This window comes from Hyperoodon ampullatus (assembly GCF_949752795.1).
Source record: "Hyperoodon ampullatus genome assembly, chromosome: 19".
In the NCBI taxonomy this organism is placed as follows: domain Eukaryota; kingdom Metazoa; phylum Chordata; class Mammalia; order Artiodactyla; family Ziphiidae; genus Hyperoodon; species Hyperoodon ampullatus.
Genome location: NC_136932.1, coordinates 33,900,332 through 33,918,138, shown reverse-complemented (window position 1 = coordinate 33,918,138; position 17,807 = coordinate 33,900,332). Strand labels below are relative to the sequence as shown.

General features: G+C 41.9%; 1 protein-coding gene across 2 annotated transcripts in view; it reads left to right on the top strand.

Annotated features, from left to right (window-relative positions):
- The window catches only part of COX10 (cytochrome c oxidase assembly factor heme A:farnesyltransferase COX10), a gene marked incomplete at its 5' end in the record, with an annotated part of 109,509 nt that overhangs the window by 11,808 nt on the left and 79,894 nt on the right, over positions 1–17,807 (top strand). For both annotated transcript variants that reach the window (XM_079724568.1, XM_079724569.1), the window contains one exon: positions 8,009–8,133. In XM_079724568.1, coding sequence (XP_079580694.1) covers positions 8,009–8,133 — 125 coding nt within the window. The remainder of the gene's footprint in view (positions 1–8,008; positions 8,134–17,807) is intronic.

Below are 17,807 nucleotides of genomic sequence, written 5' to 3'. Positions count from 1 at the left end.
ACATACCACCCAGTTTGACATGGTATTGTTGGACTTCTCTTGCGTTTTAAGCTTGAGGATAGCAGCTCTCGGTTTCCATTACTGGTAAAACATTCCTGTGGCCCAAAGGAGACACAGAGGCAACCAGCAAGGGAACTTTTTCTCTGAAAAGGTTTTTCCAACGTGTTTTTGAAACCACAGAGCCAGCATCCTACTTTTTCCCAAGTCTGGTTTCTCGTGCCATCCGCTTCCATGCTCAGCACACAATGTGTCTGTGCCCAGCTTTTGCCCCAGTGCCCCTGCCTGCCGGGCATACCCGCTGTGCAGGGGCAGTGTTGGTGCGGGGCTTGCTCTTTGGGTTAAAATCCTCAGATTCATCTCTGCCTCGGCTTGGTGAGGAGTACGTCTGGGCCAGGCCCTGCTTTCTGGTGTGACTGCTCTTCTCTCCCTCCAGCTGTGATGCAGCTGCCTCCAGACAGTCCTGCTGTTGCATGAAGTGGGTCCGTGTCGCCGTGGTCCACCCTGGCCTCTGCTTCTGGCCACTCACCCTCCACACCAGCCAGGAAGACAGGGTCCCGTCAGATAGCCTTTATTTCCCATATTTATCCATTTTCTTCCCACTTGGTATTAAGGTAGTCTAATTTTCTGCTATTCAAATAGTGAAAGTAATAAGTCAGCTCTCAGCAACTGTCTTCAATTTCATCTCATCTGCACTGTATTTAACAAACATTTCTTGAGGGTTTTAGTATCCTCTCTTTACCTAATTTATTGCTGATGTAGGTTTTTCTCCAGTTTTCATTTTTATTCCATCATTTCATTTGGTTTCTGGTAGGAGTGGGCCACGTAGATGCCTCAGGAGGGTAGGTCTGTCTGGCGCTCCCTCACCCTGCGGCCTTGTCCTTGCTGTCGCCCTGCCTCTCGCGGTCACGTCTCCCTGCTTCCCCGTTCGCAGGCCAGCTCCTCCTCAGCCTTCGGTCACACCTCTGACCTCAGTGTGAGTGGGCACTCGGCCGGGAGCCCTTCACACCCCTCACAGCGTTCCTCTGCGACTGCACCCCTCTGACATGCTCCCACGCTCTGTGGTCATGCCTGTTGGCTTGTCTGAATCTTCACCAGCCTGTGGGCACCAGGAGGCCTGGGACCACATCCATCTTCCTGGCTTGTTGCATTGCCAGGGCCTCGCTCCTGCCCTGCCCATGATAGGTGCTCAAAAAACAGAAGCTCGATGGGAAAAAAAGAAAACTGTAATGAACTCTGTTGCCACCGTTTGTAGAATTTGGAACAGCTTAGCCTTTTAATTACAAATAATTATTTTACTGTTATATAATAGTTGAAATGTTTAGTGGTGACTGAAAAGTATTGTACTTGAACTAGATGACCTGGGGCCACTAGATTTCCTCTGTCTGCTTTGTATAGTGTCACCTTCACGTGTTGTCATTGATACGAAACTGAGAAAAATCTTCATTATTTTAATGAAAAGCGCTCAACTAACAGTGTCTTTTTGCCAAACTCATTTTTCAAAAGAAACGTTTTTACTTCTTAAAAGCTTGGTAAGCATCAGTTTTATGGAAACGTTTTTTAGTTAGTTACAAAGGTTGGTTACAGAGTATTGGTTATTAAGTATATTGAAAAGAAAAATTTCTTTATTGAAAAGGAAAACTAAAAATAGGACGACAAAGTAGAAAATCTTTGATGGTTCAAGGAAAAACTGTGATTGAAAGAACACTCTTAGGTCTCGCTCGGTGTTGCATAATTAACTTGGATATAAACAGCTTTTATTTATGTGTTTATTTACACCGACCTGATAGCAATTTCATCTTCCTTTTCTGAATGCTGTTTGAGTGCAAACCCAACGCTTCCTGGGGACTGTACTTAAATGTTTCATTTTGGTAACAGTGTTGCTCAGTAAATTTGAAGTTATTTGATTTTAGGATTTTTAAGACCAGCTCTGGTCACTGAGTATGAAAAAAAGAAAGGGGAAAACTGGAACGCCCGGCAAGTTCTTAGTTTTGCAGCTGTGTTATTAAAAATCTCCACTAAAAAGTCTTTATCTTTTAACCAGAAGTGGTTATGGTTTGTAATCAGTTACCCCCTGATTGACAGGCTTTAATGTTGCTGAGAAAAAAGTACCCTGTCTCTCATCAATTGACTTTTCATCTGAACACAACAATAAGCATAAAAATTGCCACCTTCCTCCGTACATGTGTGGGTAAGATAACCGTCAGGGCGTTCACAGAACATGGCCAAGCTGTGAAGGCTAAAAAACTCACTTAAATTAGAAACTGAACCATTTGAAGCTTATGGTGTTAACAGAAATGAAGAGAGAGGAAGAAATCATTAAGTACAACTAACTACCAAATAAAAATACATGCTCATTTGAAAATCAGAAAAAAACTTAATTCTTGCCTCTTAATTAAGTTGTATAATTTTGAACTTTTGAGATCTGCTAACAAAAACATTCCATTGCTTGGAGCCACTGGTGAACAAAACCACATACAAATTCATTAACTGCCTGTTCTTGCGCAGCTTTGTACATAAAAGAGCTTTCAAGAGATTCATCACAGGCTTGTAGGATTTGGGTTATAATATTGCATAGTATCTGCTATCAAGGATAATGAGATGTAATAGATCACAAGGATAATTTGAAATCTATAGAGAATCTCAAACTCTCATTTAGCCAGTGGTTTCAATCTTTTGAGCAGATCTTTTATCAGAGTTGATAACTATCCAAATTGACTTATTGGAGTTTTGTTTTTCACTTAATTCTTTTGGGGCCAGGGCTGAAAAATAGCGAGGCCTTGAAAGACAGAGATGAAGCAGGATGTAGATGACCAGTGTTTTAATATAATCATTAGAGTTATTTCTAACTGACGATCTCAGAAAAGAAAGCGCCTCCATTATGCTTATGCTCAGAGACCAACAGTTCTCAGAGCATTGAGCCTTTACCAAAAAAAAAAAAAAAGAAAAAAATCATTCCTGATAAAGCTGCTGCTCCGAGAAAACCTATTGCTTATTGGAAAAGGCGAACCCCTTCAGTGGTTCCTGGCTGCCCTGGAAAGCACACTGTGAGCTGGAGCTGGGGAGCCTGGCTACACGTGTGCCCAGGACGTGCAGGGCGCGTCCCCTCAGCGCGGGGCTCCCTCCTCTGGGACTTGTGGCCATCCCCCTTGAGACCCGTGCTGCAGGGGCATCGTGGGTTATGCACAGGGACGCGGTGTCCTGCGAGCCCTGCTGGCCTAGTGGTGGTTTTGTAATCTGCTGGGTGGTGCGTGTGTGTATCTTCCCTTCCTTTAGTGGAATTTTCTTCTGAAAATGAGTCTTTGGAGTACTTGCTACAGTACATCCCATAAAGCAGAGAGCCAGATATTATGCCTAAAGCGTATGACTCTGGGTTAGATGGTAGATTGAGTTCACTGCCACTGGTTGACGCCTGGATCTCCGTGTATAAAATCAGACGTAATACCTACCAATGCTTGCCTTGCTGTTCATTTTAGAGCAAGCTTCTGCAAAGTTTGTTAGTCGTGTACTTTATCAGTAAAAAAGTTTTAAGTGCACGTGTGTATATTTATAAAATATTTATGCTATTGTATATAAATATGTCATATATAACAAAAATGTAATTACTTGTAAGTAAAATTCATGTATTCTTACACCAATGTATTATATTCATTTTAAGATATACAAAGTGTGTGTTTTAAAAGAGAGAGTTGAGAAGTCAAATATAAGTGAAAGTTCTCATGTTTGCTTCCCATGACCCTGAGGTATCCACACACTGCTTTGAAGTGCAGTGTTTCCGGGACTTAAAATAAATGTAAAGGCACTTTGGCATTGCAAAGTGCTTCACAATTGTTAAGTCTTGTTTTTATCACTATCATGGTTAGTCCACATTTCTTAAGGACTGCACTCCGGGCACTCCCCTGGATGTTCTAAGACAGAGGCGCGTGGAGCTTCTGTGAAGTGTTTTGCTGTTTCTCAGAGTTCCTTAAGACACCGCTTTGAAATATTAAGTCTAAGCATAGTGGCTGGAAAAATACATCATCTTGAAGCACATTTTAATAATTACCAAGAGCACTGCTTATTAAGCCCTTATTACTTGCCAGGCACTGTGCTGAGTGCTTTTGTTATTCTAGAAACTAGTGTTTCTCTAAAAGGTGTCACTCAGTGTGGACAGGAGCATGGAGGCGCCGCATGGCTGGTCCCGTGCACAGTACGCCTGGAGAGACAGAGGCTGTGGGTAGTGGCATTTGCATGATTGAAGGTTGTACTAAGAGGGGTTAACTCGGTGCTGCTCCAGAGACAAGGGTTCTATCCAGAGGGAGGTGTTTCGAGGGAGTCATCCTGACTTGGTCTGGGGGAGAGAGAGAGAGATCCGTCCCACAGCTGAAGCCCTTCTGTGCAGGGTTGTCCGGGGAGAAACCGCTTCCTGTCGCCAGATCCAGGGATAGTGTCCATTCCTCCATCAGGACAGAGATGAGACTAGTTGACCCTAAGTTCCCTCTGACCTTTTAGGGCTTTATTATTCCTGGAGTCACTGAATTGCGTTTCTCTCCTCTGCTGTACCCATTCGGCTTATTCCATATTGAAGGCCCGTGTCACTGCCTTAAGATCCCTCACTCCACCTGTGTTTGCACCATTGCCACCCTTGCCAGGTCCTCTCCCTGCCCAGCCAGTTCCCTGCAGTGGCCTTTCCATGGTTCCTGAGCGAGCTTTCCTCCACTCTGGTCAGTCCTCTGTGTCCTGAAGTCTAGTCTTCCTTAAATGCCACCCTTGTTGCAGTATCACACGTTTTCTCTTACTGCAAACCATGTTACCACAAACTTTGCAGGTTAAAACAGCACGAGGTTCTTACTTCGTAGTTCCTAAAGGTCGGAAGTCCAAGTGTGGCCTGGCCGGATCCTCCACTCAGGGCCCCCCTGGGCTGAAATCACTGTGGGCCGGGGCTGTGCTTCTCCCCTGGGGCTCGGGGGCCGCTGGCAGAACTCATACCTTTGCATCTCTGTGTCTGAGGTCCCTGGACCACTCTGCTCCTAGCGGCCGCCTGGGCTTCTTTGCCATGTGGTCCTCAGGTAGCTCACACGGGGAGGCTTGCTTTCTTCTGGGCCAGCCAGGGTGTGCCTGCTTGTGACCGTTTGAAAATATAACAACCTGTTTTTAATTATAGAGAGCTTCTCCCTGGATGAGGCAGGCAGACCAGAGACTGCATCTGGTCACTCCTTGTCAACGACGGCATCTGGGAGGACGTGGCCCTGACCAGTCTTAGGTCCAGCCTGATGGTTCCAAAAAGAGTCGTGGGTAGAGCTGCAGCTTTGCTAGGTGTCAGGGCTGCCTTTGTCACCACGCATCTCCCTAGGTGGCTGCTGAGTCTCTGCATGGCGGTGATTGTGACTGGGCTGGACCTCCACCCGCGAGCCAGGGGCAGGTGGGAGTGGGTGCATCGGGGTAGGGGTATCCCTCTTCCTTGGACCTCCAGAGTCACCCCTGGGCCTGCAGGACAGCGCTTCCGGGCTTCTGTTGGATGGGTCATACTTCATTGGCAACATTGATTTTATGTTTATTTGTGAAGGGACAATATGAGATTACCAAATAAAATATAATTTCAAGTGCCGTGAATGAAAGAATATATTACATTCACTGTTAATGAGATCCTGGTGCTGCAAAATGATTCCATGTAATGAATCCCAGGAAATCAATGAACAGTTTAATTACCATTGTGGCAGTGCTGTGTGAGAGTATTGCTTTGGTCAGTTTTACAATTTATCAATTTTCTTTTCCTTTCTCTTTCTTTAAATTAATTGCTTTGATGAAGTAAGTATAAATACATTCTTTGTTAGCTTTTGATCTTTTTTTTTGGAAATGTGTTACAAAATTCAGATTTCTTCCTTTGTAGTAATACTGGCCCCTGTATTATAAAAAATAATGGCCCCTGTATTATAAAAAAATAATACACATTCTTTATGTGTATTACCGTTTACAATTTGTATATTTTTAAATGAGGCAATATTTCCATTTTGTAAATTTAATCATTGCTAAGTCTTACTAAAACATTGTCCTTTTCTCTCTGTCATTGTTTTGTAAACTGCTTTCTATCTCTTCTCAACTTACCACTTGACCCATCAGTCAAAAATTTGATGTGCTTTCTGTGCTTATTGTCCATTACCCAGTCATGCTCTGGGGGCAGATAAAAAGAAAAACACTGCTTTTGTGTGTCTCCATACCCTTTTCAATTTTAAACAAAGTGAATTTTCTTTTTACAGTATTTTTAGCTTGACAGTTCAGTGACTGTGTTGCTATCTTTTCCACTATGGTGGTAATTGATTTTTAAAACTTATTTATAAATCACAATACAAAATATTGACCTGGATATTTAGAGACATCTAAAGTTGTTTTTTATTTTGGTGACTCTAGATTTTACTAATTATATATTGAGAAAGTTATCATGGATTTTCTACACTCTTTTAACTACCATAGATGTTTATAAGTAGTCTACATTATTTATTTATTTTTGGCTGCGTTGGGTCTTCATTGCCGCATGCAGGCTTTCTCTAGTTGTGGCGAGCGGCGGCTACTCTTTGTTGCAGTGCACGGGCTTCTCATTGCAGTGGCTTCTCTTGTTGAGGAGCACGGGCTCTAGGCACACGAGCTCAGTCGTTGTGGCTCACGGGCTCTAGAGCACAGGCTCAGTAGTTGTGGCGCATGGGTTTAGCCACTCCGTGGCATGTGGGAACTTCCCAGACCAGGATTCGAACCCATGTCCCCTGCATTGGCAGGCGGATCCTTAACCACTGAGCCACCAGGGAAGCCCAGTAGTCTACTTTTGGTCTAAGATTCAAGGTCTCAAAATAGAGTCAAGAATTATTTCAACTGATTTACTCTATGGAGAGAAGCAATTTACTGAGTTCCACTTTGAGAGGGAGAACCCTGCTGGCTGTTTTCCTTCGAATTCCCACATTGACACCATGGACCCTTTGTTCTTCGGGTACCGCTGGGAAGGAGCCTGGGTGTTGAGGACTCTTCTCCCAGTCCTGGCTGTCACCACACATGGGGCGACACGTGAGGAGCCACTGAACGCATGTTCAGGGCTGCTGAGTTGTGCAAAACAAGATGACTGATCCAGGAACACGGCCTGTTGTGAGGCTTGGCGGTTGATGTTGTGATGTCTGGAAAGAGTGACAAGCCTCCGCAAAGGAGGGTGCTGCTTGAGTTTTGCGCATCTCTTGCTAGGTAGGTATGGCTAGGGCTCCTGCCTCCACGGGCTTATATTCCATGGAGGTGCTGGAGTGTGACAAGTACCGGGAAGGAAATTGAAGGGTGATGTACCTGGGGAGGGCCTCCCGCATGTGAGATGGTCAGGGAAGTTCTCCCTAAGACGTGATATTTAAGACAAGATCTGAAGGACGAGAAGGATCCAGTCATGGGAAGAGGCAGAGGGAACAAAAAGTACAAGGACCTTGAGGCAAAAAAGAGCCTGACCTGCTCAGAACAACGCCTAATGTCCAGCACGGTACTGATCGTGGGCTAGGTGTGCCGTAAATGTTTGTTGAATGAATAAGTGAATGACGATCTGAAATGCCTATCTTATTTTTCACTCTTGAGTATAATGGAGTTAAAGGAAAATTGGCATTTTTCTATAGTGAACACATATAGTTTTTATAATCAGAAAAATGTTTTTTTTTTTTTTTTTTTTTGTGGTATGCGGGCCTCTCACTGTTGTGGCCTCTCCCGTTGCGGAGCACAGGCTCCGGATGCGCAGGCTCAGCAGCCATGGCTCACGGGCCCAGCCGCTCCGCGGCATATGGGATCCTCCCAGACCGGGGCACGAACCCGTATCCCCTGCATCGGCAGGCGGACTCTCAACCACTGCGCCACCAGGGAGGCCCCAGAAAAATGTTTTGTAAAACTTTTTTTTTAATGAAAGATCAGCCTACAGGTCATGTTGTTATAGTGGATTGTTTCACATGGAGGGGGCTTGCTTGGCCATTACCGTCTGGCCCTGCATGGTGACGAGCTCTGCTCTGTTTCTGTGTTGCAGCCCTCGTGGTCAGCACCACCTCAGCCGGATTTGCCTTGGCCCCAGCACCTTTTGACTGGCCCTGCTTCCTGCTGACCTTTATCGGAACTGGCCTGGCTTCCTGCGCTGCCAACTCCATCAATCAGGTCAGTGTGTCACCTTTCAGCTGGATCATGATTTTGTTACTTCTTAGATGATGATATTGTCACATTAAAAAAAAAAACCTTCCAAAATTGCACCTGTAGCTGGGAAGGTCCTGGGAACCTGTGTCCTACAAGGTCTGGGGCACAGAATCAATTTGTCTTTTCTTTTGAGGTGAAAGGTTTTCAAATATTTTCAGGAGAGAGAGTGTTAAAGTATCTGCCTCAAATGACCAGGATTCAGGGTTAGGAAGTATTTTAGGGCCGTCAGACTTTCTCCTCTTACCCACTTCAGGTACATTCCCCTGAGCTTACATTATTATGTGCTGTTCTTTCTTTGGTTTGACTTGTTTGCATTTTAAACCACCACTATGCAAAATAGTGTATTTTAAACAAGCATATCCAGCTTAAAAAAAAAAATCAAAAATTCAGTATTCAGTAAACTTGGTATGTGGAATCAGAATATATCAAAAAATTAATTAGCACATTATTTTTAATGCATCTTCCCCTCCCTATTATGTATTATTTTAAACATCAAAGTGATTCTCTAAAATAGTTTTTTCCCCCAACCTGGTCATTGTGGGGTGCCCCAGCCTTGTGGCTTTCTCATAAGATGCTGTGGTGGAAAAGTCTTGGCTAAAACGTAAAGAAAGTCATTTTCATCACCAGAACACCCAAGAGGAGTTGGCACGGTTTTAAAACTGGAATTCAAGTTACCAGCAGGAAAACAGCTTGGCTGAGTGGATGCGTGAGTTGGTAGTCTGTAAACCATGAGCGTTTTCATTCGGTAATGCCTAACATCATTGTGTTTTTTACAATGTGTTACCAGCTTTTTGGAGAAGGATCAATCTATTTCAAATAAAGTGAATTTTCTGTTACAATTTTAAACATCAACACAGTCTTACAGTGAGGTTCCAACAGCCCTGCTCCTGTGTCCCTCCTGTAAACCATGACGCCATCTCTTCCAAGTTGCTCCGACCCTTTGCTGCCCTCCCATATTCCCTGGCTAAGAGAATGATCATGGTTTCACAATGGACATGTTTTTAATGAAAATTGGAATAAAAAGCAGTACAAGCAAAATGGATTTATATGGCTATTTTGGGGTCTAGGTTTCAAAATATTTTTTAAATTATTACTTTTATGTAATTATAAATCTGGGTCATAAGATTAAGCCAGGAAAACATTCTAGTTTTCAGGCTCCTTTTAAAAATTGAAGAACTGCATTTATCCTTGGGATATTAACTGCTGTCTTCTGTTTCAATTACACGGATTTTAAATAGAGGCTTCAGACAAAAGTGTGGAGACTCAGAAAACAACAAGGAATGAATAAGCATCAAATGGTTCAGAAATGCCCCAATATTATAAAAGATAATACAGAATGGCCTTGAGTTGGAGCTGCCTGCCTCCGCTCCCACCACCACCAGAAAGAAAAAGGTGGTTCAAGAATTCATCACAGGGAAAAACCCTTCAGTTGTAGCAAAGAAATATCTGGAGGAAATAAATGATTTACGTTTAGGCAGAAATTTGTGGAAGCTGAACATAAACCAAGGTTTTAGAAATTTTAGAAGTTTAAATGAGCTTAGATGGCTATGTTAGTTCGCAGTCTGTAGGAAGTACGTTTGCTGCAGGGGGTGAGTTGGGTTCTGTCGGTTTTAAACTGGTGGGGTTCTTTCTGTGCTGACAAGTGGCAGTGCCTGTCACTTCCGTTCGTTGCCTCCGTAGGCTGGTTTCCTTGCCCGGCCCACCTCTCACGCACACAGCTGTCCTGCTCTTCTTCTGGAACTTTCTCACACCCCTGCAGCAGCGCTGGGCGTGGCGTCCGCCCTTCATCAGTGCTGTTGGACGCGTGAATAATTTCTTCATCTTACTGTATTCATCACATTGTTTCCTTCCACTTGCCTTGGACTGTGATTTCATTGGGAAGCCTTGTAATACTTAAAAAATCTCAATGATTTCCACTGCTGTCGAATTTCATGGTTATTATGGTATCAATTAGCTTCTTAAATTACAGTATTTTCTAAATAACGTTGGAAATATTTTAGTTCTAGTGTTGTTAAGCAGTCTCATAAAATTAAAATAAGGGAATGTGAGGCGATTTTCATTAGTGCTTTTCTTTAGTGTAAGCAGAACGAAGAGCACAAGGCCACAAGAATTTGCCTGAGTTTTTGAGCAGCAGATAAAGAAAGAAATAGTCCTTGGCAAAAAGGAAGCGCTTCCTGCTTTTTTTTATCCGCGCCCCTCAGCATGTAGGATCTTAGTTTCCCGACCAGACGTCGAACCTACACCCTCTGCATTGGAAGCACGGAGTCTTAACCACTGGGCTGCCAGGGAAGTCCCTTCCTGCCTTTTTAAGGGAGCTGGTGTTTAACTGAAAGAATGCAGATGTGTGGTTGGTGTGCACGAACGTTCTCCAGCTTCTGATAGAGCTCTATAGGGAGAAAATGTCCTTCCATCATGTTTATAATAGGATTCAAGTAACATTTCACATTTTTCAAATACTTCTCTTAGCTGTTATTCATTTAGTTCTGAGGATTTCTTCTTCGTACCCTGCTTCTGTGATCTCTCTTTGTGAAAGTAGGAAAAATAAAGCATTGGAAAACAGTTATTACATTTCTTTTAAGGAGAGAAAATGAGGTTTAGCTTCTGATTTATGAAGTCCTGACTAATGCAGAAAGAGATTCATGTATATGTAAGAAACCACTAACATGACAATATAAAAAGGAATTACACCCATGTTTTGTAAACCATATGCATACTTCATTTAAAGCCATAGGGCAGCTTGAAAGTGGGAATGCCTTCCAAGGATGAAAGCAATCCATAAAATTCAGCGACTGGAAGATAAAATGTTATAGATGGCTTTGACTGATCGAATCTTGTAAAACAGAGAGACCAAAAGGAAGAAGCTGAATAAATTCAATTAGAATGAATTAACAAGTTGAAAGATAAGAATTATCAGAAAATTATCATCACAACTCTTGGCTATTTGACATAACAGATATTGTTGTAATAAGCTGTATTGGGGATTATTTTACTTATGTTACACATACATGAATTTTTTTAATAAAGATCAAGAGTGTATGTCAGTAAGTGCATTTCTACAGGATGAATTTGAACAGTGATTCCATTTTATGGATGTGCCACAACTTTCCCAGCCAGTCCTCTACGGTTGCAACTTTTTGCTTCTACGAGTAATGCCACACACACCTCTGTTTTTAAAGGACAAAATACTGGAAGTGAAATTGCTGAGAGAAAGGCTACCAGCCAAAGCATATATGAAAATGATTTAATGCTGGAATGTATGATCTTAGCAGAATAATTAATTTCTAATATTCATACAATGCTTTAGAGTTTACAAAGCGTATTTACATAACTTATTATTTAAGCCGTACAGCCCTGTGGGGTAGGTGGCATTATTTCCATTTCTATTTGTAAAACGTTTTGTTTTGCAGTTGAATTATTCTTTTTAAAAGCAACATTTAAAAATTATGAAAATAAAGTGTTTATTGCACATCAGTGAGAAACTGTAAGTAAGTAAAAATAACAGGGCCTCCCTGGTGGCGCAGTGGTTGAGAGTCCGCCTGCCGATGCAGGGGATACGGGTTCGTGCCCCGGTCTGGGAGGATCCCATATGCCGCGGAGCGGCTGGGCCCGTGAGCCATGGCTGCTGAGCCTGCGCATCCGGAGCCTGTGCTCCGCAACGGGAGAGGCCACAACAGTGAGAGGCCCGCGTACCACAAAAAAAAAAAAAAAAAAAAAAAAAAAAAAAAAAATAACAGTAACATTTTTTATTTTATGTCCCCTTGTGCCAGGCACTGTTTTGTGTGTGAGAGTCACAGCAGAGAAAAAGCAAAAATCCCTGCCCTTGTATCTTGTATCCCAGCACCCAAATAGATCCACTGCTCTCGTAGCTTGTATCCCAGCACCCAAATAGATCCACCGCTACCATTTATGTTATTTGTTATTTATGTTATTACTGTACAGGCTTTTTTCATGCACATACCATCATATTAATTTAATTTAATTAATTTAATTCATATTAATTTCTCAAAGAAATGATATATATATAATATGTATATTTTCTATATATTTTTTCTTTTAAGTAGTATGTCATGAATGTCTTTCCATGTCGATATTTGCTATATAGCATGATTTTAAGAGTCCTATATAGATATACCATGATTTGTTTAATCGGTTTCTCCTTATTTGACATTTTAGGGATTTTCAATTTTTGCCCAAATTAATGCTGAGCTGAGATTCTTGTAGCTGAATCTTTGAACATGTCCACAACTATTTCTTTAGGTAGATTCCTGGAATTGTGCCACTGTATTAAAAGATATATAGTTTTCAAAATAAAAAGTTAAAATTAAAAAAGATATGTATTTTAAGTACAACTTAATTTCTTCCCTGAAGGTCGTTTTTTGTTTGTTTGCTTCAAATCAGCTTATGCTTCCATTTGGCAGTGTGTGACAGCTCATCACTGATGCTGCGTATTAGAAAAGCTATGCTGGGTTTATAGGTGACCTTAGATGTGTTCTTTTAATTCAAAGTGTTTTGATTCCTCAGGAGGTAGAGTGGTTTTTTATTTGGGGAGACTGTTTAAATGCTTATTTGCCATTTCTGTTTGCCCATTTTGCTGTCCGATGCTTGCCTTTGTTTAAGAAGTCTCGAAGTACGTAGATTGGATTAACTTTTTCTCACGTAAGGTCGGAATATTTTCTGCAGTTTTTTTTTTTTTTTGCGGTACGCAGGCCTCTCACTGCTGTGGCCTCTCCCATTGCGGAGCACAGGCTCCGGACGCGCAGGCCCAGCGGCCATGGCTCACGGGCCCAGCCGCTCCGCGGCATGTGGGTTCCTCCCAGACCGGGGCACGAACCTGTGTCCCCTGCATCGGCAGGTGGACTCTCAACCACTGCGCCACCAGGGAAGCCCTTTCTGCAGTTTTTTGGGGTTTTTTTTGAAGGGCAGATGTTTCATATCTTTATACAGTCAGATCTTTTAATTTTTAATACAGGGTTTCTTAGTCTTGGCACTCTTGACTGTTTGGGCTGGAAAACTTTGTCCTGTGCATCCTGGGGTGTTTCCCATGGTCCCTGGTCTTTGCCCACTGGATGCTGTTAGCACCAACCCCCTAGTTGTGACACCTGAAAATGTCTTCAGACGTTGCCAAATGTTGCTTGGGGACCACAGTCCCTTGGTTGAGAACCACGGCTTTGATGATTTCTACTTTTGGTTTCACTCTAGATCCTGGCTACATCTCCTGCCTCGGGCAGTCTCTGGCTCACCTTTCTTCTTACGTAACTGCCCACTGATGGCTAGGGTGACCACGTGGCCTGTTTTATGCTGGTGTTTCTCGTGTAGTTACTAACAACGCCCCTTTTAACTCAGTTTAGACAAGAAATCCTATGTCTCTCTCTTCATAGCCCACCTACGCCTTCCATCTTTCACTATAAATGTGGTGTGGTAAAAGCATCTTTGTATCAAATGATTTGGGCTTGGGTTCTGGCTTTTCTACTCCCAAGTGCCCAGGTCACCTGGCTTGCCTCACCTTCACCCTCTCTGTAGTTACGTGTTGGATCTACTGTCAGGCTAATTTGTGGTGCTGTGTGTGTGCCTGCAAATAAGACCAAGAATATTTTCCTCCGTAATTACTCTGCTGTTGGTAGGTTGTTCAAGAAGTTTGGTGACTTGTTTTGTGTTGGATCTCTCTAGTTTTTGTAATATCCCTGGCATACTGAATACTACAGTTGCCATTTACTTTCAGGGTAACTGGCTCTATTGATGGGCAGCCTGATGATTTGAAATGTCTTCCTCCTATTGAGCCAAAGTCGGCCTCCTTATCCCTCCAGACTATGGGTCATTGTTCTCCTGTCTGTTACAGTTCAGTGTCCCTTCTTCCTTGTGACCGTGCTCTCAGTCTATCACTTCCTAACTGTGGTTAATAGGCTCTTGTGGTGTTGCAGTGAAATTATTCATCTGTAGCTCATCCCTAGGGAACGCTGAACTCCTTGAGACCAGTGATTATGATTTACTGATCTTGTCTAACCATCACCTCTTCCCACAGCATATAGCTGACCAGGAGAGTGAAATTCCAAAGGAAGTCATGTTGGGAAAAAAAGGAATATTTATGGGGGAAGCGAGGGAAAGTAGTAAGAAATTTCCATAATAACAGTAGTCGCAGCTGACACTTACTTCACACTTAACCAGATGCCAAGTAAGGTTCTAAGCATTTTGCAAGTATTAGCTTGTTTGTTGAAATCTAGGTTCATGGGATTTCAAAAAATGGCTCCTTTGAAAGATGAAATAAATGATGAATGAATTCATAACCTAGACTTAGCTCTAAGAAGAACTATTGATGTTCTCAGATACTTTATTTTGGAGAAAATTACAAGAAAGGCACAAAACGTAAGTAGAGTTTCAGATCTGAGAGGTAGGTTATAATTAGAGAGGTAAAGGAGATAAGGTCATGTTATCTTTGGGATCTAGTGTATCAGAATGTTGAAGAATTTTTATGAAAGGAAATGAAAGAGATCAAGAGGTGTGAATAAAATAGGGTCAAGAAGAGACCTGTTTTTTGTTTGATACTGACAATACTTGAGAGACTTTTCATGGCTGAAGTAAGGTAAAAAGGAAGAGCTTTGGATAAAGAGCTCTGAATTATAGGGTGGGTAGGGCAAAAGAAAATTCACAGCCTTTTAAACTGTGAGAGGAGAGACAGATAAAGATTTTCCTGTTCTCCCAGTGAATATGAGATTAATATCTAAAGCATCTTTCTCTGTTTTCCCTTTCTCTGATTTTTTTTTTGTTTTGACTCTGCAGTCTGCCTTGAGCAATAGGAGTTGACTTTCATCTTCCATGTTGAACAGAAGTGGTTAGGAAACTCAGTGTTGTATTCTGGGAGAGGAAGGCTGATGTCAGCGAACACTGGCAATGTGATGTATAGAACATATCGTCTGTGTAAGAAAAATCAATATGAGAAATGTATTTTTCTTCTGAATGTTGTGATTTGTTTGACTTTGATGTTTTAACTGGTGGGCACTTGCTTTCACTCCGAGGCTTCTGAAGTCCGCAACTTGTGGCTTATTCAGATGACTCAGATTAGCTACTGCTCTAGATCCGTTTTGCAGAGTCTTTGAATAGCATGTGGGAAAAAGTCTCCAACTAAATATGTTTTTTATATAAGGCAAATGATGAGCATTACTGAGCAACGTCAGAAAGAAAATGCGTTTTCAATGCAGAGTCTCTTTCCCTGCATTGATATAACCCCAAATAGTTCCTAAATTACATTTGGTTCGCTACTCCAGCATGATCCATCTAAGTAGAGTGAGCTTGGCATTGGAATTCATAACCACATAACTCTAGGTGAAGTTTGGCCAGCAAATGTAGAGATGACGATAATTTGAACATATATTTGTAGACAGTATTTTATAATTTACATGCCACCTTAACTGGCCATTGTTTTATTTGCTTCTTACAACAGCTCTGAGGTGGCATCATCCCAGTGCTGTAGAAGAAAAAACTTGATCACACATCTGAACCTGGTCAAATTGAGAGCAGAATTTGTGGGCCGTGGGCCCTCAGTTCACTGCTTCTTCCCCTCGCTTGAACTGTGTTAGTCCGGGCACCACTTGGAATAGGGCTGTTCCCACTGAATGAGTCACCTTCCCCCGGCTGACTGGCATCCTTGCCGCAGAGCCCTGGAGGTGAAGGAACTGTCATGGGCCGGCAATGTCTGTCTCTAGTGAGACAGGGAGGATTTGAAGCACTTGCACCCTGTAGAAGCCAAGTGCTCCATTAATGTTAGCTGTTATTATTGTTATTGATATAAAAGTGTGGTCTGTTTCTGGCCCACTTTCAGAATCTGGTTACCATCCAGTTATCTCCAGTTAGGGTCATAATATAGAGAATGGGATATTTTCCTCAGTGTACTAAGAGCCTTGGGTTAGCCTTGCAAACTGTAACATGTGTGTGCGTGAATATGCCTATATATTTATTTCAAGCGTGTAATACCTGCACGTGGTATTGGAATATGTGGTGACTTGGGCTCAGCAGGCATTATTCGTCCTCTGCCACTTCATAGCCATGTGGAGTTGTGTAGTCAGTGCTGGTAAATCTAAGAAATACTGGTGAAAATGGTTGATAAATCACAAAAGCAGATATTTAATTGATACATAATGGAATTAATGGAAGTGATACTAATGTAGGTTTTTGGAGTTGTGGTTCTTGGCTTATGTCTCTGGGCAGCAGGTTGTGATTGACTGTGATGTGGGAGGTTTAGAAACTTGCTTGCTGCCTGGACGGCTCCCTGTCTTAACCCAGCAGGAGTCAGGCTGAGTTTTTCCCAAATTATCTTTCTTTTTTTTTTTTTTTCCCCCAAGTCTTCAGTTATGTTTTGCCTTTCCTGATAGCTTGTTCATCTGAATCCCTTCAGCTTGTTTGTTCTCTGCTCAGAACCAGCCTCCCTGCCCCGCTGTTTTCTAGGTTAGGTTGACTCTTGGTTGACTGATGACACTGATGTCAAACTTGACCGTGAGGACTGACCCTGGGAAGCCATCTCATACTCACTCTCTTTGTCTTAGTCGCTGCTTTTAGGGTTTAACACATGAAAAATTTCAATGTTTTAGTATTTTCACTTTAAAATCGGAGTCATTTGATGACTCTGAATTCCATACTGAACTTCCAGACACTTGGAAGGAATAGGAATAGGAATCAGGGTGTCGGCGATGGACAGTGGAACAGATTTGTTAGACCTATGCTCTTGAATCCAGACCGACCTTTGAGGATCCTTTGTTTGTTGCTATTTCTAACCAGTAAAGGAGCTCCATACTGCTTTCAGCAAGGTATTAGACCTTTAAAATTTGTATGTAAGTAATTAAGTAAATCCTAAAATTCACATTTTCACGACCACCCAGTCCTGTCTTATCGATGTTCCAAGAAGTTTTAGAAAATATTGTTTGGCAAGAAAGGGAAATTACTTACCTGTGTGATTAATCTTAAGGAAAATTTCACTCTGGCATTTCCTTCAGATCCTATGCCAGATTTCTCTTGGAAGCAGTGATCACAGGGGGAACAAAGAAATTCTAAAGGATTTGAATGATAGAATGTAAAGATAGGATGAAACAAAAGAGAAAATTTGGTAGTTAATAAGATTTATGTATACTTGTAATATAGAGTATCCTTATACCTGAAAATAATACTGTGTAACCTTACAATACTAAGAAAATACGCAGTTTTAGCTTTTATTCCAACGGAGATTTCTTTAACCCTAGAAGATATTTACCTGCTAGCTTATAAAAAAGAAAACTACAGCTGAAATAAAAGTCTAGTGTATTATCCTAACATTTTCATTAATGTATCTGAGTAAAATTACGTTATTCTGATACCGCTTTTAGCAAAAATATGGTTGATGATCTAGAAAATTGCTACTGTCCATATTGCTGTTATTAGGTGAACTAATACGAAGGGTTAAACGGTGCTGTGTATAATTTCCTTAAACAGCTTGCTCAAGATATGTGACTAAAGATCTCTCTCCTAAAGTTAATGCTGTCAACTCCTAATTTAAAATAATGGGGATTAAACAAGACGTGGGATGTTAAGAATTTAAAAATATCTTAAGACCAGATTCTCAGTTCTTATCAGAATATTCAGGGATTTTGTAAATTAGGGTATTAGTAAAGGACACT